This window comes from Micropterus salmoides, unplaced genomic scaffold (genome assembly GCF_014851395.1).
Source record: "Micropterus salmoides isolate LMB-PRFRI ecotype aquatic unplaced genomic scaffold, ASM1485139v1 Ms_hic_scaffold_8, whole genome shotgun sequence".
Taxonomy (NCBI): Eukaryota; Metazoa; Chordata; class Actinopteri; order Centrarchiformes; family Centrarchidae; genus Micropterus; species Micropterus salmoides.
The window spans coordinates 34,995,776-35,016,427 of NW_024044570.1; the positions used below are offsets into that span (position 1 = coordinate 34,995,776).

Sequence of the window (20,652 nt, forward strand, 5' to 3'; positions counted from 1 at the left end):
ACTCCTGTTTTAGCCTCGCTCCACTGGCTTCCTGTCCGCTTTAGGATTGATTTTATTGCTCGTCTTTAAAATTTTAAATGGGTTGGCACCTTCTTATTTATCAGAACTTTTACATGTACACTCTCTGGTCAAAGCACTGAGGTCATCCAATCAGATGCTCCTCGATGTCCCCAGATCCAGGCTAAAAACTAAAGGTGACTGAGCCTTCTCAGTAGCTGCTCCTAATCTTTGGAACACTTTACCTGTTCAAATAAGTAATGCCCCCTGACTCCTGACACTTTCTAATCCTTGCTAAAGACCTATCTTTATTCATTGGTCTTCAATATATATTGAAGTATATTTGTTATTGTGGAAAGCACTTTGGTCAACTAGTGTTGGTTTTAAATGTGCTATATAAATAAACTTGAACTTAGCACAAAGACTGGAAGCAGGGGGAATTTGATAGCCAGGTCCGATCAAAAGTCCACAACTGAACGCCTGTCTTATCTATGTATGTGCATGTATTTGTATCATGTTAGCTATCTAGCTAGTCACCAATTTATTTAAGAGTTGTCTAGACAGCACTTTTGAGATGCTGCATCTTCCGTGATATTGCATAGTAACTCTAAATTTTACAAGACTGCAATTTCCAAATAATTTCCTGACCATTGCAAAGACGTTTCCTGGAAAGAACAATGTCATTTGGAAATGATTATAAGGAAAAAAAGGAATTTTATATATTACATATTAGCAGCTTAGTTGATGACGCTAACATGTTAGAAAACACTATTTAAACATACGTCAGAGAAGGAGCAACATATTGACAATTTGCACTTGGTATGAGTTGTCTGGCAGTCTTACCTTGAGGTCCTCATATGTGTCAGCTGTGAGCTTGGTGCTGTTCATATTCAGACTGCACAGACTCTTCATGGCTGAAACGGTCACAATTAGCCACAATTAGTTCACAAACTTACAAACAACTGACTTTTATACCATCAATGGTACCAACATGGTACCTCTGAACTTGTAAATAACTTAATAAAAGTGCTTTCTGTACACTACTGCGATACATGATTTATTTAGTGTGTGCTTTCTTACAACTGAGAGCCAGCAGGCCAGCGTCGGTGACGGGCGTCTCACACAAGTTCAAAACCTGAAGACAGGCCAGATGCTCCGATAACAACCTCAACCCTGCATCCCCAAACTAAAGGAAGAAAAAAGCAGACAGGACATACATTAAATATCAGATTATTATATTAGTGATTACTAGTCTGTGTGTGTGTCTGGAGTAGTGTTTGTGCTGTGATCCTGTGTGTGTACCTGTGTGGACCAAAGGTTGAGCTGTTTGAGTGAAGGCAGCTTGATGAGCTGCTCAGCACAGGCACTAGTGACGTTGGTGAATGCCAGGCTCAGGTTCTCCAAGTTCCCAAAAGAACCTGAACTCAACAGGCGGGCCAGGTCAGCATCCTAAAGAATGTTGAGGAACAAACAATCAATATCGACAAAGCTAAAGCAAGTATTGTTAGGAGTCTTATAGCTGTCATTGGCCAGGACGGAAACTGCGGAAACTATCTTTGTGTGCAGCAGTCGAGGCATGAGTGTAATCTCACCGTGGACTTTGAGGGAAGAGTCAGCCGGGTGGGGCCTCCTTTTCTTTGCTAAGGAGAAGACACACACAGAAAAAAAAGATGGCGTCTGAGCTCAATGCCTAGCAGGTACCTTTTCAGACAGTAGATGGTGTGTGTGAGCAGCTGCACCCATTCTGGATTTATGTCATATTGAGTAAATGGGTCATTTCAGGTTTCTAACAAACTTCTGGTTACCATTTTATCAAATACAATACCACCATGCTCTGTTACACATATCTCGTATTGTATGTTTTATCTATATATTAAGTGAGAAACCTCTAATCGGGGACAAGGATAACGGAAAACTTGAATCCTTGCACACTTCCAAATGGTTTCCTGTCAAGTTATTTCTTGATTTTCTCAACTGACATAAATGACATAAATACAACCGTACGTATTTATGCACACAGCGGTGTACATAAACGACAAGACACCATTTATATTTCTTCACGTGCTATGCGTAAAGTGTATCTTTGTTTATGCTTAAGTATGTACAGAGCGCAAGTTCAGTGGTTGCTTCACTGGACTACCTCCACATATAAATAAACAGCTCAGCTCTGCAGACAGAGTCAAGCGACTGTGACTCAGCTTGTGAAGCATGCCGACTGAGCAGAGAGGCCCAGTTTACTGTTACTGGTCTGATCTTTACTCTTCCAGGATTTCAGGACCAGTCCAGCTCCGTGAATTTTCACACTCAGTTTCCTGAGAAGTGTGCGACATCGAAGAATGATCCAGTTAGCTGTGGCCCTTCTGGGTATGCAAGAGTGGAGGAGGAGGACACGGCTGCTATAAGCCACCAGACCGGCTCTAAGTGTCCGAGTAATGTGAAGGCCATTTGTAGAATCTGATGGACTACAGCAGCAGATGAAGCTAAGTGGGCACCTGATCATTAAAACCAGGCCATGACTGTAGGTGACGAGTGGAGAAACAAGACTATGTCTATCAAAGCCTGGTTTATGCTGTCACATGATGACGACAGGCTGTTATACTATATTCATTCATACCTCACACCTTTAAACTCCTCCTTTATGGCATGTAATGGATTCACAAAAAAATATCAGAGGTGAGATTATGACCAAACTGTGTACAGAAAACCTTAGTAACATCAACACGGATCCATCTACTGGAAAAATTAGAGAGCAAATCCTAAAATGATCTCTTAAAAAACAGGTAAAGTTCAGAACAATAAGGGACTGCAAGAACATTTCATAATGTATTATATATCTTTTGAAGATCCAGAAAGTTCAGTTGTATATTACTTGAGATGCCCCCCACTTTTAGTGTTGAGTACAGACAAAACGTTTTCCAGATTAAGCGAACACTCAAGATGACCCAGCAGTGCGGTGTATGAACATTTACATCATGTAATGAAATCTAACTATTATGAAACTTCCTGTTAAACTGGACTTGACCCTCAAAGCAACTCTTGAAGATGATATTTATCTATGAACACTGTGCAAAAACACAGTTACAAAATAGAGGGACTTTTTACCTCTTTTGCCATAAACTGACTTCATCCTTCGTTGAAAAGTGGTCTAAAAGCTTCAAAGGAACTGAAATTATTGCTGGACCTTGTTAAGGTCTGTGACAGAAATTAATGGGTACACCTGGTATTTATTAGCTGATGCCTCCTGACACCTCTACCTGCTCCTGGTGATGCTTTTAAAAGAAAACCCAAATCGACACTTGTAGAGAGGGGGCTTCCTTTCTTGTCTCAAAGATAACACTGCGTTAAATTCATTTTGCAGACGCTTTTGTCAAAAGCGACTTACATTTTCAGCTCTCACACATTAAGTGGGAGCAGCTCGGGGTTCAGTGCCTTACTCAAGGACACTACAACACGTGGATCTCCTGGAGGACCTCCGCTATCGAACTACCAACGTTGCGATCAGTCGACACCAGAGCTGTAGCCGTCTGAACAAACTCCTCTTTACCTTGTATGATAACTCTGTTCATGTCCCTGTATAAGACACGATCCAGCGGTTCATACATGACGCATCATTCTCCTCAATCTGAATCAGAAACAGCTTTACTGCTAAGTAGTTTTTACACTTAGAAGGAATTTGTTTTGGTGACTAGGCGCGTACAATAGACATTATATGAACCTTGTGTCTTCCCTTTGTTCTCATCTTTTCCAGTACGTGCTTGGTTCTTAACTTCCGGGGCCTTCAACAGTTGCTGTTAGCAGTGTGTTGGACTTTTGGATTGACAAGTAGGTCACAATAATTTGTACGTCATGAGAAACGGACGACTTGGTAGTCGCTGCAATTCAAGGTGCAGATTGTACATCAGAAAAAAAAAAAACAGTTCTTGTACTGTTGCATTGTTTTGCAAAGAGTACAGCACCATGTTATCTTCAGGCTTCAGTGTACTTAATAAAGTATGGGGAGTGTGTGTGTGTGTGTGTGTGTGTGTTTGTGTGTTGGAGCAGTAACTCACCAGTTCTTTGAGCTCTCTCTGTCGGTCACAGAGCTGCTCGTACATGCGTAGGCCCACCTGGGTGCTCTCCAGGGTGGAGATGATCTGCAGCTGGGTGTCTTTGTTCTCAATGATGTTGTACTCCAGCATCAGACACAGGATCTGGACACGTATGTAAACGCATACTCAGTGTAAAGTGGTACTCTGCGCATTTTACATTTGATGATCAGTTTACTGGTTACTAGGAGTTCTACTCAGCATGGAAAAAACATTTGCAGAGTGTCTTCTGTAGCTCTGAAGGACCTTTGTCAAATTTGATAACATAATATCATCACTGTCACCAGGGTTATCCTGGCTTGGGTTTGAAAACTACAAATAGTCGGGAGGATCTAATGAAAAATTATATTGGTTGCATTATGGGAAATGTAGGATCAAGCATTTTTGGGAGCTTGAAAGTGGGCTCTGCTGCTTTGTTTTGACCATTTAGAAAAAGAAAACCTGTCTCCTCTTGCAATACTAAACTGCTTGAATCCCCTTCAATTCGGTCAGTTTATCCTCAGCTTGATCAGCTGTGTTAAAATTAATACTGCAACTATACTATTTTTTGTTTTTTTCCTGTACCTTCTATGATAATAAACAGTGTATCTTAGATTTTGAGTCTTAGTTACACAAAACAAACAGTGTAGCTCTGGTAATTTGTGATGGACATTCACTATTCACTATTCTGTTCACTACTTTCTGACCTTTTTTCGACCAACAAGTAATTTATTAACTGAGAAAATAAGTTTGTAGATGAATCAATTATGAAAATAATTGTTTGTAAAGGCCTAACTGCTACTACTTAATATTATTTATTTAAATAAACCACCACATGTTAATGCACCAAGATGCTATGAGAGAGTATTAAGAATAAATGAGAATATTTATTGATAGAAGAATTAGCAGAAACACAAACATGGTCATACCTCCACCATGGTCTGGTTTCCACGCAGGGCCAGGAGCATGCAGGGACCCAGCTTGTTTTCAGCCAGAGAGAGCAGGAACTTCTTGGTTTTATAGCAGGAGCCCATCAAGATATGAACCTGGTGGAGATGAAAAGGAGAGGAAGTCAACCACAACCGCACATCCATTAGCCCTCATTAATAGTTCAGACAGACTGTGTGCATGTGTGTGTGTCAATAGACTCACCATACTGGCAAACAGCTCTCCATCGTCATCACAGGCAACACCTCCTGGACTGTAGAGCTGGAACCAGCCATCTTTACCAGAACGCACGCTGAGTAGGCAGGAATGGACCTGGAAAACACACACACGGATGATTTTTCTGTCTGGATGATCAATCTCAAGAAGAAATGTAACTTTAAAAGTTTTCTTTAGTAATCTTTGACAGATTTGTAGCAGAATATTCACTGCAAACAGTTAATTACTTTGTCTACTTTAATTACCTGTGTGGAAGCCTCCAACTTAAGCAAAAGTTTGTTACTGATTTTAGTTTTTACTACCTTATACTTTTTACTTCACCGCTTGTATTTGACAGCTGTGGTTAGTATTAACCTGAACTTTAAGCTGTAGAGCATTTAGAGTTGAAACTGTGGTAAACATGCACAAAAGAAACTCTCACCTCCTGCCTTGGGTCCTCCGCAAACCTCTGAATAACATACTTCAGTTCCCTATTTGGGCATAGAAACATTGAGACACAAATGTTAAGTTGTTTTCAAACTGGAGTCTAATCTAAATATGTGAAGAACAGATTACGACGTCGCAGTAACTTACTTTGTGAATTTGGCATGTGCGAGGGCCCTGGGGAGAAAGAAGACAAAGAGAGATGTGAGATATTATACCCTAAAACACTTTGGAGCTGAGAAATAGGATAAAACACATGTTTCTGTTGGGAAACATTCATCGAATGCATACTTTTCAAGCAATATATCTCAGATTTGATGTTTACAGTGTATACAAGCATTTCTGGAGTTCCCCTTTGTGCTACCTATTACAGTGACGTTCAGCTCATGACACAATAGCACAGTGTTACTTTACATGGGCGGATACAGTCAACATGCTCAGATAAGCTTCAGAGGGAGTGCAGGGCTTGTTATGACATTTTTAGCATGTGTGCAAAAGACACGAGCATGTGAACTTCTAGGGATTGTTTGTTACTTTAGATGACATTTTAATGGTTCCTGTGGGGAATCTTTACATTTAGGTCTCAGAAGCAGTTGTAAGAGGTTAGCTGTGGTGATCCTGGATATAAATCAGATCAGGGAAATGGATAGTTACATTCTAAACTGATGGCAAATGAAAAGAGAAGCACATGTGTTGTTCATTAATTCAAAACTTAGGATCTCCACTAGAATTTTTAAATAACTGTACACAAAGTGTTTGTAATGACAGATAGAAGTTGGACCCAAAGGTTATGCTTTGCGTAAGCTATTACAGGAGCAAGGAAAGAGAAATGTACACATTCAGCTCCAGGGCAGACCTCATGATGTTTTTTAAATATAAATTCAGCAGTTTATTAATAAAGGACTAGTTTGACATTTTGGAAAATACTCTTATTCGATTTCTTGCTAAGAGTTAGAAGAACGGTCCCACTCTCATGTGGTAAATATGAAGCTACAGCCAGCAGCTGGTTAAATTAGCTTAGCATTGAGGACTGGAAACAGGAAAAAGCTAACTTAGCTCTGTCAAACGGTAACAAAATCCCCCTCGCAGCACCTCTGAAGCCTGAAATGAACTCACTATCTTGTTTGTTTAGTGCAAAGAGACAATTCGCCATTGCACAGGGGTTATGGGCCGAACTTCCTGGAATCTCTGCTGCCGTAAAACCATAACGTGTCGTTTTTTAACTTCAGTTTTTATACAGATTCAATACAGAGCAATGACATATAATTAGATATACTGTATTAATGAAACTGTTTGGATTTAGAGGTGCAACATGTTGTTGTTTTCTGCATGTGTGTGCATGAACTTATCTGAGAATATCAGCGCCTGTGTGTGTGCGTGTGTCTCAGAATATATGTGCGCATAATCCTCATTATATGCTCAGCAACAGGGTGCTGGGGAGTATTGTTGCCTTTCCTAATGACGCCTGAAGCCATCAGCCAGGCACCAGTGGCGCAGGTGAGTAACAGGTGTGTCCCAGTGTTGGAGAAACAACAATTCAACGCTAATGAAGCTCCGGATCAGCCAGCCAATTACAGATACAGCTCTGGGCTGCTTATAGCCCATTACAGCGGGCTCTCGGGGGAGAAGAACGCCACCCCTTCGGTTCACGACTCCCAAGAGGCTTGGTAAGGTACCTCATCCACGTCAGCAGCTGGGCCCCAACAGGAACCTCCTAGAAACATGTCTACATCCCCAAAGACAGCAATATGAGGGACTGGAAGAAAATGAGGAGGGAGGGAGATCGAAGGGACTGAGGTGCCAGGGGTGGCATGTAGCACTGGGCCAACGTTGATGGTAGCAGTTTATGATTATGGTTATGGCTGCCGCTGCACTGGTGTTTTTGGACTGGAAAAAAAAGTGCTTTATCACATTTCTCTGAAACAACATTTAGACTGTTATGAGACACCAAAACAAACTGCTGCTAGTATTACTCTTACAGTCGTGTGAGTAGTATTAGAACTTCTTTTAGGAGCAGAGTCACATTTCTCTCTACCGAAAGAAAGAAATCCTTCACCACACAGGCTGCGCTGACATTGCGTAACTCCATCAAACTACTGCATGTTCACAGGAAAATTAAAAACCAGCTGAGGCCACGACACTGGCATTCCTGACCGAACGTGTAGGTTTAGTTTCAGAAGTCAGGTTGACACAATGAAGTACCTTCATTCACTGTGCTTTTTGAGGTACATGTACATTTACTTTTATGCTACAATACATTAAATCCAATATAGAAATATTTTATAAACATATGATGAGCTTCTACAACATGATTAATACTACACAGTATATACAGTATGTGTAAACAGCTTTATTATGCTTCAGTAATCTTTGACTGATGCACTATTTTGAGTCTTTTTCAGAGCATATTAGGATTAAACAGTTACGTTATGTTTTTTACTACTTTAAACTTTTACTCCACTGGCTCCACCAGCAACATTAAAAACAGTAATCAAATGTTTATGCATTAGTAATAATATTCCAATACCATAATATATAATAATATACCTCTGTAGCATAATGAGTACTTTTAAGTAAATCTTGCCGATATAGCTTTTGAACCTCAACTTCTACTTGTTATAGAGTATTATCAAACTGCATTGCTACTTTTATTTAAGTATAGATTGTGAATAGTTGTCCTCTTGCTTACTGCAAATGACTTTTTTTAAAACATGCATAGTTTAAAGTGTTGTTTTTAGCACTGAGTAATGTCTGATGTCATCTCCGGCCCCAACAGCCTCCACTAAGATGATAAGGAGGCAGCAGAATGTTGCCTGAGATGGTAAAACATGTCTGCAGATACCTTGCTGTTGGTCATACAGCTACTGCAAGCTAATTTACCGCAAGCACAAGATAATTGTAGATGGGTGTATAAATATTTTTAAATCGGTCTTCTCATCTGAATGTAAATGTACAAATGTAAATCAAATGGAGGTCATTTTAAGTAGCTTCTATGATGGATTCCTAGATAAATGAATAAAATGCATTTGCTACCTCCGGTATAAATATGAGCTGAGGTGTGTATGTGTGAACACTCACTCTTTAGGGAAGGGGATGGGCTGCAGCAGGCTGGCCAGAGCAGGTCTCCAGTCATCATAGTCCGACCTGACAGAGACAGACAGTCGTAAAGCGAAAAAGAAAGACAACAGAGATGAAGAGACTCAGCATAACAATGTAAAGAAGAGGGTGTAGCCTGGATACGGACAGATTAGTAGTTGTAACATGAGATGAGATGACGCAGACCTGCGCCGTTAATTTACCAGAAACCAGAGCAGCTTCACATTATTGTGAGTTAAGTAACATTGGCTTTGTTACAAATACTACAAACACACAGACGCTATCACTTTTTAGGCCATCCTTTTGGTTACCGCACCTACACCCCGACAGAAGGAGACACACACGTAACTGCTGTTCCAGTTTCACACTGTGTAATCAGTACCGAGGCTCTTACGTTCATTCATTCAGTGCTGTTTAACCCATTTACACTGTTCATCAGTTCTTCAGGAATACACACGCTCACGTAATGTCACCTTTACAAACTAGGACGCTCCCAGGGTTGTTGACATGTCATTTCTTTGATATGACATCGGCCTGAAGTTTATGTAAGTTGCTTCAGCATGAACACCCCCCACCTTTTCTATAACAAGCAGCACTAGATTTCAATGACTTTTCAGTCTGATATCTGTTCACATGTCAGTTAGGTTAGACTGTGTGCCTCACATGTAAACTGACTTGATATTTTTAGTTCCCACTGTTAATCTTAATATAGGGCACTGGTTGAACTGGCTAAGGTTAGGTGAGACAAAACTAAACTCAGTATGCAGAAATTACTTCTCTGTTACTTCTTTATGATGAGCAAAAGACATAAAGGTGAAAATCTTCCAGTGTGTCAAACCCTCCTCAGACAGGTGAGCTGGCAAAAGGACGGCAAGCTTATGTCAAGATCAGTCAAGTCAAGTGTTTTTTGTGCCTTAAAGTGCATTAATCACAAAAGTATTGAAAAAATTCCAATATCCCACTTATTCACCTCTGTTTACAACATAGAGCTAAAACTTATACGGATATTCTCATGTGACTCTGAAAACAAGTGCATTCAAAATGTTGGACTGTTCCAATAATACTTAGTAGCAGCGACAGCTTTATGTGTAGACTCACAGCATCTTGAGGATGAGGGCGAAGCAGCCCAGCACTCGGTCGGCCTGCGCTGGCAGCTGGATGGACAGAGTGTTGACGGCCGGGCTGACCAGCAGACAGTCGATGAGGTTGGGTTCGCTGTCACCCCCCGACGGTCCGCCCTTCCGCCTGGCGTTGGCCGAGTTGTTGTTTCGCTCCAGCTCCACCAGGATCTCGCTGGAGTTGACAACAGAGGGAGGAGGGGAGAGGGGCAGGGAGGGCGTTGAGGAGGAGACGGGAATGGATGTGGTGGGATTTGAGGCGGCGGGGGGAGGTGGCTGAGGGGGACTGGGGTTAGTGGACAGGGGGAGGATGGTAGCAGGAGGCGGTGTAGGAGGCTCAGGACGCAGCAGGCGGAGTGGCATCGGAGGTTTACGGTCGTTCTGCTGCTGGCAGCCGTTTCTGATCTCCTTCAGGCTGGGGGAGTTGTCCCGACTGCAGGGACGGAGAGGGGGAAATAGGGGGAAAGGTGATTGGACCACATATGAAACCTATACTCAATGCAGGGACATTAAGTGCCAGGTACAGCAGTACTGTCAATGAAAGTACGTATAAGCAAGAGGGCTATAAATAAAGTGTAATGACAGAAGGGAAAGGAAAAAAGTTAGGGTGTTGTAAGAGCCAGGAGAAATGGGCACCAGAGTGATGGCTCCTTTGTGTACTGGAGTTTTGGAAAAAATTAGCTATGAAGGTTCCTCTCTGGGCCAAAAGAAACCAAGGAGAGGATGCTAATTAGTAAGGAAAGCCTATGCCATACATCATGCCATACAATAAAAATCCTCTATGGAACACACAAGAAAGAAACAAGCCCATTTTAATGTAAATCACTGGAATGAGGTCAAAAGCATACCTGCTGTGATTTTCCTTTTGGAAATGTTAAACTATTTTTCTGAAATCATTTGGTTTCATGACATAAAATTCTATTAAAAAAATGAAATCCTAGATGTTGTACAAACAGTTAATACAACAATTACGCTGGTTCACAAGGATCGATTCAATGTTGGTACATACAATGGCGGGCAGCTGCTTTTCATTCCATTGAAAATATTTATTTCTATATTTGATGATTGATGGAGGCCATTTACCCCATAAACAACGTACTACATTTAATAACTATACCCAGACCGAATGTAAAGATTATATCTTGCAAAGCGGCAAAATGGATATGTAGAAGGTTACGGATCCGTTTCGGCAGCTGTAATGCTGTGTATAGTCACTATTAAACCCATCTGAGCTCTAAAGAATAATGAGACAAGCCAACTGCCTCAAACAAACACCAACACATGGCCTCGCCTGAACAGTCTCCTTCTTAATAAACATAGCTGAGTTATGTATTCAATGAAGTTCTATTTATTGTTTGTATTTTATTTAATCATGGGTATATTTGCATTGCACTGTGGAGATAGTGTTTCTTTTTTTCATTATTACTGGGACATTGCAAATTAGTTTAGACGGGTCTAATCTGTTCTTCCAGTAACATCTGCAAATTACTGTTTATACTGTTTCCTTCATATGATTCGTACAAGATGCGGGAAATTACCAATCATGTACTTTATGTGTAATCAATGAAAGAAAATAGACAGAGGCAAACAAAAGAATGACCCTTCTACCACAACGGCTGACTGAACAGGTTTCATGTGGAATGGTCAAACCTTAGAAAACAATGGCTGCTGCAACAAAAGCTTCTTTCTCACACCAGATATATCTTTATATATTTAAATACTTGTTCAGGACATGACATAATGACATGACATAAATGACACGACCTTTGACACCTTTGACAAAAATCCCAGCAAACATCTCATAAAGGTGGGGTACATGATTCTGGAGAAATCCAACATCATGACAAATACCATGATAAAGAGCGAACAACGACACAGCAACTAATGTAACTAACATTAGCTTAGATGTGGGTTATCATACTGTCGCGACAGCTGCTGTGACGCTAACATGCAGAGAGGACGAGACAGTCCCAGAGCAGCACAGCAGCTCCAGACAGCGATACTCACACTTTCCTGCTGCTACAGCTAAAATCCCAACAACAGCATGTCTTGGTGAACTAGAAAGTAAGCTCAATGTCTGTGGGCAAGTCATTTAACGTTACCTGACACACACATCATGGCTGGAATAGTGCTGTGTTGCTCGGTCTGGGCCACTTTGTTTGTTTCCCATTTACTGAGACAGGTCTGAGTACAAACACTGGATTTATTCAGTGCGCACACTGTCCGTTCTGGGCAGCTAGCGGACCGTGAGGAGATATTCACTGAATTTGACAAAAAGATGTGTATTGGATTAGAATCTACAATGTTGTTGTGGGAAACAAAATTAGTAACCACAGACCCAATTACTTGTGCACTTTTCGCTCTGACTAATTTGCAATTCAGGAACGTTTACTTACACTCACTTGCCAGTTTATTATCAAGTAAACTATTGCAGTCTAATACAATGCAATATATTCTACCTTCATTAACATTTATTAATTCAACAGGAGCACAAACCACCGCCTCCAAAATGACCACAACATTGAATCACCACATCTCTAAAATGGGAAACAATGAACACTGAAACCTTCATAAAGGTTAGATTTATTGCAGGGTTGTGCTGTTAGATTAATTAGTTTTAGATTATTTAGATTCATTTTTGATCTGAGTTTTATATATATATATATATATATATATATATATATCTCTTATAAAGAGAGTTGTTACAAAGAATATACAGGATCACATTGTACATATAAGGGAATATGGCTCAAAGTTATCATTGTAACTCATTTCTGATAAATTGTCCACATAATTAAATTTCCTATAATAGATAGTTTCACATTACTGATATAATGTATGTAAATTACAATACATTACTAAAACATGGTGTTAGATGAGCACTTAAACACTGTCAATAAATAAACTACAATGGAGGGAGCTATCTCTAGTGTAAAGACAACATAACATTTCACTTCACTTTTGAGTATATTGTCAGGAATGTGCATACATTATATGATGGAGAGCGCTCGCAGGTAGCGTTTTGTATGCAAGTAGTGTGGCAGCATGAAACCCCAGGGGAGCTGTCGCTTGTCTAGCCTTCCATGCTGCTGACCTTCAGGCCCGACAGATCTGAGCTGCTCAAACTGCAGCGGTCATATAAACAAGATGTCCGGACATGAGCAGAAAGGTAAGTAGATAAAGCTGAGGGAGAGGCGAAAAACTGACAAGATCAAATGTGAAGGTGGTGAGGCACATCATGTTCGGGGAAAAGAAGAGAAGCTACTGTGTGTGTGTGTGTGTGTGTGTGTGTGTGTGTATGTGTATGACTGACCTGTTGATGAACTCCTCATAACAGGAATAAATCGCAGCGAGACACACTGCAACCAGGTTTGGCAGGACACGTGGGTGAGGGCACTGCCCTGTTGGCCCGTGCATGCTGCAACACATAGGTGCAGGTTAGATACCATGGTCAGAACTATCTACTGAAGGTTCAGCATTTGTCGCAGCACATGATGAATAGTTTGGGTATGAAACCCATCAAGTATAGTACTGTGCAAATGTCTTAGGCTGGTGTGGGAAAATGCTGTAAAGTATAACATAAGATTAAGACCTCTTACCCCTAACATCTAACATGCACTTCCTGTGCTCTTCTTCTTCTTTCCCCTTACAGTTATCTTGTATTGATTGCACTATTTTGTTAACTCTTACTTCTTTCCCTAGGTATTTGTCTCATTGATGCCATACGTGCTATTAGATCTTACTAGAATTTATTGCTGCTCTTAGTAGCATCTATTGTCACATGTAGATCTCTATGCTATTGTGCTTAACAGTTTCTCACCTGTGGACAAACTTCTTCACGACCTCCATCCCAGCATTCAGCTCGTTGAGAGCCAGGATGTACTCCTGAGTGAAGAGACGAAGTCGAGGGCACTTTCCAAAATCCTGCCAAACAGACACACAAAAACAAGTTAAAAAATAGAGAGAGAAAAGACAGAACTTGAAAGTTACATCCAGAAAAGTGAATGTTTTCTAATCTCTGTTTGGTTTAGTTAGTTTTGAGTAATTTTAGATTTAGAATTAGATATATGACAGGAAATCAAAGTGATATGGCGCCTCATGGTTGGTGCCTTAACAATTTAGCCACAAAAATTACTTACTTTAATTTCATTTTTGATCTGATATATCAATTTCCTTATCAATCACTCTATGATTCATTGTTGGGTAGAACAGAATACATACATGTTTTATATTGTCTATAGAAAAGAAAAAACATTACAGCTCAAACAGTAAAACAGAAACAAAAATGTTTTTAACTTTTATAAAAGTTGACAAAATGGCGGGTGAGGGGCTGCTTAAGAGCTCGCAGCTCACTTTTGGCCCCTGCGGGGCCCCCACTTTGTTAATCTGGCTCTGTCTAATAAATATCACAACATCCAGTTTTTATTTTGGTTTTTAAGGTTTTGGGTAGTTCATCAGGTGGACTGGGTGCATTTCTTCTTCTTCTTCTACACTGAAGGGATGTAGCATGTTCACATAAATTACCAAAAACATAAAATTGCATCCCGCGACCCTGTACACAGGATAAGCGTTTGATGATGGATGGATGGATAAAATTGCATGCAATAACCAGGCATCAAAACAGGAATCAAGCAGAGTGGAGCCAGGACTAAATTGGAACTGATCACTTATTCTCATTTCTACTACTGAATGCTCAGTGCAGCTCTTGAACGCAGCTGTTCTCACCATGTTATGTTTGAGAATTCTCTGGACCACAGGAGTGAACACTTCAATCACGACCATCGACCGTGGTCGCTCCCGGCAGTGCTGCAACACACAGGAATGACTATCAACAGGAAGCACTTTTATAAGCTCGAAACTACTTTCTTCACTACTGAAACTATGTGTTAGTCAGGTTATGATTGTAGCACATCATCTCACCTTACAGAAGAACTCACACAGGTCAGGTGGTGGGTGGTTGTTTTCCAGAAGTGGAGCAATGGCCTGAACATCCACACACACACACACACACACACACACACACACACACACACACGAACAGATGAACACTTCCATATCCTATCTCTTATTTACACTGGCTGGGAGCCACTAGTATAGATCTGTCAGGTGCAGGAGCCTTGTAAAAAACAGCCCACAGGTGAGCTACACAAACACCAGAACCTCTCTTAGCATCAAACTCTTCTGTTCCACTCAGATACCACAATCAGGGCATCGACAGCAACAATCGAAAACACACAAATCCACAAGTGTAGCATGAACAAATCCATCAGGGGAAATCTATATTTTCCTTCAGTTTAAAGACCAAAACAACATGAGGCCGGACTCAACTGCGTTAATTATTAACTTCAGCCTGACATAAAATTTCAATTTATAGTGACACTCACCACTATGATGTTCTCATGATCCTGAGTGCTGAGGTTAGAGTTCTGCCGGGAAGAAGAAGAGAAAAAAAAACCCAGAGGAGTTTAGGGAGGAAATAAATGTATTAGGCATTATGTATTGTGTCTGTGTGTCATGCTGTAAGCAAATGTCCTCACATCATAAAAACGTTCTATAAGGGATTACGTTTATATTAAAGGGTAACTTTGGTATTTTCAACCAGGACTCTATTTTCACCTGGAGTTGTGTCTGAGCAAATAAGGTCCAGGTTAAAAAAATACCACAGTTTCCCTTTAAGATTTGGGTTCAGAGTCAAGTTTAGGTAAGAGTTAGGTTTACAATACAATAAATAGTGGTTGATATTCCATGGCACTGTGTGATGATACTGTGTAGTGCCACATCAAGACTATTCAAACACTTTCCCTGGAATACTTCTCCTTTGTTACATTACATTTCCATTTTTTCATTTAGTTTTTATGCAAAGCGCCTTACAATTGCTATACATGTCACACGCTCTGGAGCAACTAGGGGTTAAGTGTCTTGCTCCGGGACACATTAGTGGATGTGTTGCAATGGGAATTGAACCCACAGCAAAGGCACATCCACGGTACCATCGCCATGTCTACAATGTTTGTCTACAAAGAAATAGAAATGAACGCAAATAAAACTCTGTGAAGTCTGTTAGAATAATAAAATAACATTTTGGAATAATAAGGATGTGTTTGAATGATTTGTTCATTAATATATTTTATACCATTTCTTTATGTGATTATTTATTTCATAATGTATTTTTCCTTAATTTTGAACACTTTGGGGCTCCGTACTAATTAAGAGGCACTTGCCTCGAATGTTTACTTAAGTTACTTAAGAACTGAAGGTTCTCTCCCATTCTTCAATTCTTACTCCAAAAGCATATCACATATCAGGCCATAACTGCTGCAAACTGCTGTTCGCTAGTTAGCTCAGTTAGCTGTACAATTAACTATTAGCTGACTGAGGCCGGAATGGGCACCAGAGCCGGGGCCGTGCAAGCAGGCTCAGTAGCCTCCAAGACAGATGGAGCCAGTTTGACGACAGGGAATAAAGTACCGAGGTGATTTACAGCAGCTCCGACCAGGACTCTGACTCCAGGAACAATGAAGAAACAGCGGGAGACACCAGGTCCTCAGTAGTAATATACTCATGAGTGTATTTGTGTTGCTACCTCAGCCAGCAGGGTGGAGATGATGTGCAGGGGGGCCTGGTGGATGGACTCGTCTTGCAGCGGTGAGGTCAGAGCCATGTCTACCAGCGCTCTGATCTCCTTCAGCACCACATCCCAGCGGCTCGGGTTGTTCAGGACCTTGCGGTACTTGTAGATCTTTTTCTGTAGGAACAACATTGTAATACAGGGGGTAGTACATTGACTACCTAGCGTTTGGAATATATTTACATACAATACAATAACATTTGGTCTGTGAAACCAGCACTTCAACACCTTGTGTTCTTGTTTTGGGCTTGTTTCATGTCACTATTCTATTAATCAAATGCTTGTTGGGTTGCAATGGAAAACAAACAAACAGGAAATGTTTGAAGAATCAGAGCTGTGTAAAGTCTACCTACCTTTTATATGTGTCATGTCTTTCTACGCAAAAGCTTTTGATTATTGCTTGAGAAAGTGTTGAGTGTGGAGGAAATTAAACACAGAAGATTTTTTTTTTTTAAACCATAGGAAGTTACTGTGAGCTCCACCACTCTGAAGTACCTCAGGCATACTTCCTTGTATAACATTATTTCGCTTGGTGAGCACCGCATGGCTGTACTACTGACAGGTTTAGAGCTCTGATCCTCATAAAGGTCTGTAAAGTGCCATAAAATTGCGTGTCAGACTGTGAGAAGAATTTTAAATACAACATAAAATAGTTTTTGGTGCATTCACATGATGGTTTCGTGATTAAACTTCAATGGATGTGCTAAAATATAGTACAAAAATGCTGTGTGTGTGTGGGGGGGGGTGGGGGGTGGGGGTTCAAGGCCTTAGTATGATGCTTTAATGGGGCAGATGAATCAAATCAAGACAAACTGTAACCTTACCTTCCACTGCAGGGAGTGAAACCACTGGTCCCTTAAGTAGCTGTTTGCAGCCTGTAATGAAGCACACACACATCCGTGCAGAGCAACACAAACGATTTGTTAAATCGGATCTCAGGTAATAGAAAGCAAACCCACAGACAAGGACTTCATGACACTGGCTAAGTAGACTGCATCCTGAAAAAGGCTTAAAAAAATAAACGTTCAGTTTTTGTAACAATGTAATTCAACATTAATTGAAAAAATTGTTGTACATTGTCATAGTCTTGACATTTACAGTTGCAGCCCCCTCTCTCTAACTATGTCTGGTTACTCACACTCAGTGTGGTAATTTCACCTTGAAACGGCCCAGTAAGTGACTGCTGTGGAGGTTTAACAGTAGTCATGAATACAGTTACTACATGCAAAGCACTTTGCAGTGCTCGCCAAATGAAAAATAAATTAAACAATGATGGTTGGGCTTTAACAGGATACATTCTAAAAATTAAAGTTGCACTAATTAATATAATTTATTTCTTAAGAATAGGTCAATTGACTATGTGTAAAGTGACAGTGTTTGCTTGTAGTGAATAAATAGAAAATTACCACCCGCCTCTCCAGTTCCCCTCAGCTCTACTGAGTGTTTCATTGTTTTTTACCCGTTTTATTAGCCCACAACTTTACTGTGTGGTTCACTCTCACTGCTCTCATCAATCCAGTGCCCAGCAGCAGTAGGCAGCTGTTTTCAGTAAAAAAAAAATACTGATAAACCTGCTGTAACTACCTGCCCAGAACCAAAGAGCACACTGACAAACCAGAAGATGAACACAGTGGAGCATAAACATCTAAAGAGCCAAGTATTTTTTTCAGGAGCTGGTGGAGCAAAACAGAACTTGAAGGAGAGTGAATATTGGACTAACATTCAACAGATGGACAGAAAACACATCCAAATAAATGTTATGTTGTTTCCTGTCGAATGGCTGCGTAAACAAGCTTTTTTTTTATTTTTATTAACTCACTCACCACAAGGCCTATGTAAGATGATAATGTATCAGTGTTTACAGGTAGTTCTGCTGAAACCCAGGTGGCCCTAAAAACTTGGTTGCAAAGTATTTTTGGACTGTGTGGGTGTTGTTTGACCTGGCACTATAAGCAAAGAGCCGGTCATCAAATTTAAATTCAAACGTTGCTACACTCTGATTGGTGTACGTATATGACCAATGAGTATCAGTTTTGCAGCTTGGCCCTGCCCCCAGTGAGAAGAGCACAGACAAAACAAGAAACACAGAAAAACATGTGTATTACCAAAGTGTTCTAACTGTGGCAGAAAATGCGTTTGTATCGGTTCACACAAAGCTCAATGAGAAAACAGGCTTTCAGGGCCTTAGGGGAACACAGAAATAAGTGTAACTTTAAAATGAACAATTACTCCACTAAGCTGCCTCCTTTAATGCTGTATTAATCATATTAAATTAATTCCCAGCCAAGCCTGACACACCCATATTAGGTCAGTGTGTGAATACACAGAGATACCTGGATGCAGCCAGTCTGACCACATGCACATTTCATTTATTACCTCCAAAACATTAAGCTATTAGCTGTACAGAGAGATTTAACTGTTCTCTTATTCTCTAAACACAGCAACCAGATGTGTAACTTTGAACTAACATTCATTATATTATCAGGTTACCAATGACTGACATCTGTTGTTGCTAAGGTTTCCCACTCTTACGCTTAAACACATGATCAAATATTTTTACACCAGATCACTTTTGGTGGCATGCTGTGTATCATCTCTGACAGACTGTTTGTTACCGGTAACAGTGTGCTTTTTATTGGAGTCTGGTGTATGCTATACCGATCATTATCAGCCAATCAGGCGTTCAATCATAAATATTAATACAATATTTGAACTGAGAGACACACCTACTTATACTAAACGTGGTTTACACAGAGGAGCAGAGGCAAGAAGGGGAGAAAAATGAATTGACGAGTTCTTAAAAATTGACTTCTGCGAGACCCCAGATACACTACGTTGTAAATTGAAATGACAACAACTGCAGAGAGACTTTAAAAATCAACTTTGTCTTCAAAACAAACAGCCAGGACCAGACAACATGCTGCCCTTCTCCCCATCTGCTTCCTGTGTGTTTGCACTTTTTACTACCCGTCCCAATGTTTGTTAACAGTAAAATAACTGATCGCCAGCAAAACAAAGTAATGACTTTAAGGTCAGACCAGTCTAGGCGCGGTGTGTATTTAGAGAAAAAAATAGTGCATGTTATAGACCTAGAGTAGAAGGAACAGTATGTTCAGTACAGTATGTAGCCTACTATTTTCAGTGAGAGAGCAGATAAATGATTGGTTTCTCTGTTTGGATCACTTTCTTGCAAGATATCAAGATATTAAAACTGTGTGAAGATATACTGAAACTGAGACTTGTCATTCTAGTCTGCTTTATATTATGCTGCAACTCTTGCTAACGGGTCTCCATTTCACGATGTGAAAGACCTGCACTTACAAGTAATTCATTGAGGACCAACTGCACAGGGTCTCTTTTGTCACAAAATAGTCAAACGTAACAGAAGTCAATAAACCACCATTAACAAACTTAGTAAGGAAGCTGACTGAGTTGATTCATAATGAAAATGGAACTACATTGCATTGGTTATTACTTGCCAAAAGTGACTTTTTGAAGTGATGCAGCAATTTAGAAAGAAATCCATGACGATAATCTGGCCTATATTCATCTACTGTTTCCCCACAGGAAGCATACAATCACATGAGCCAATTCGAGCAGAAATGATTCCGTCAATGTTTTAATCATATGTGTCAGTGTTTTTTTTATCCCTTCTTTGTCATACACCATGCAGCTACATAGTTTGTATGGATGAGGATTTGGTTGCCATAGCCCTAACCAGTATGTTGGCAGATTTTTCAGTTTTCTACGACTTGTGCAGGAACCCTGGCTGATCTTGGCTTGTGGACAGAAACCAGTGGAGCTTTTCCTTCAAAGCACAAACTGAATCCACCTGGCAGTGGTCCAAACAGCTGGCAGCAGGCATAAGCAAACACAGCTGAGGAGGTGGGTATACATTGTTGACCCCCAACACCCATAATGGATTGGATTGTGTATCAGGGGTAATTGGGCTAATGGGCAACGGTACCAAATATGCTCACTGAGTGGCTCTGGTTTATGTCGAGATGATTCTGTCCCAGGAACTCAGCAGTCTCTCAGAGATAAGCAGGTATATGATGTCAGGGTCCAGTGTAAGTGAAATATTACAGGCACCAAACTAGGCAGCCCAGTCCAGCTCTTTTTTTCATCATGTAATATCTTCATGGAAAATTAATATCAACCA

The 20,652-nt window shown here is 40.5% G+C and overlaps 1 protein-coding gene across 1 annotated transcript in view; it reads right to left on the bottom strand.

Moving 5' to 3' along the window:
- The window catches only part of LOC119893152 (c-Maf inducing protein), a 52,986-nt gene that overhangs the window by 4,824 nt on the left and 27,510 nt on the right, over positions 1 to 20,652 (bottom strand). The window contains exons 3-20 of the mRNA XM_038705113.1: positions 17,315 to 17,365; positions 16,446 to 16,607; positions 15,247 to 15,288; positions 14,783 to 14,845; positions 14,588 to 14,668; positions 13,683 to 13,786; positions 13,176 to 13,280; positions 9,843 to 10,295; positions 8,727 to 8,792; positions 5,799 to 5,825; positions 5,647 to 5,695; positions 5,214 to 5,321; positions 4,991 to 5,107; positions 4,047 to 4,187; positions 1,590 to 1,637; positions 1,300 to 1,446; positions 1,078 to 1,183; positions 841 to 911 (exon numbers count right to left, since the gene is read on the bottom strand). Of these exons, the coding sequence (XP_038561041.1) occupies positions 841 to 911; positions 1,078 to 1,183; positions 1,300 to 1,446; positions 1,590 to 1,637; positions 4,047 to 4,187; positions 4,991 to 5,107; positions 5,214 to 5,321; positions 5,647 to 5,695; positions 5,799 to 5,825; positions 8,727 to 8,792; positions 9,843 to 10,295; positions 13,176 to 13,280; positions 13,683 to 13,786; positions 14,588 to 14,668; positions 14,783 to 14,845; positions 15,247 to 15,288; positions 16,446 to 16,607; positions 17,315 to 17,365 (1,941 nt within the window). The remainder of the gene's footprint in view (positions 1 to 840; positions 912 to 1,077; positions 1,184 to 1,299; positions 1,447 to 1,589; positions 1,638 to 4,046; positions 4,188 to 4,990; positions 5,108 to 5,213; positions 5,322 to 5,646; positions 5,696 to 5,798; positions 5,826 to 8,726; positions 8,793 to 9,842; positions 10,296 to 13,175; positions 13,281 to 13,682; positions 13,787 to 14,587; positions 14,669 to 14,782; positions 14,846 to 15,246; positions 15,289 to 16,445; positions 16,608 to 17,314; positions 17,366 to 20,652) is intronic.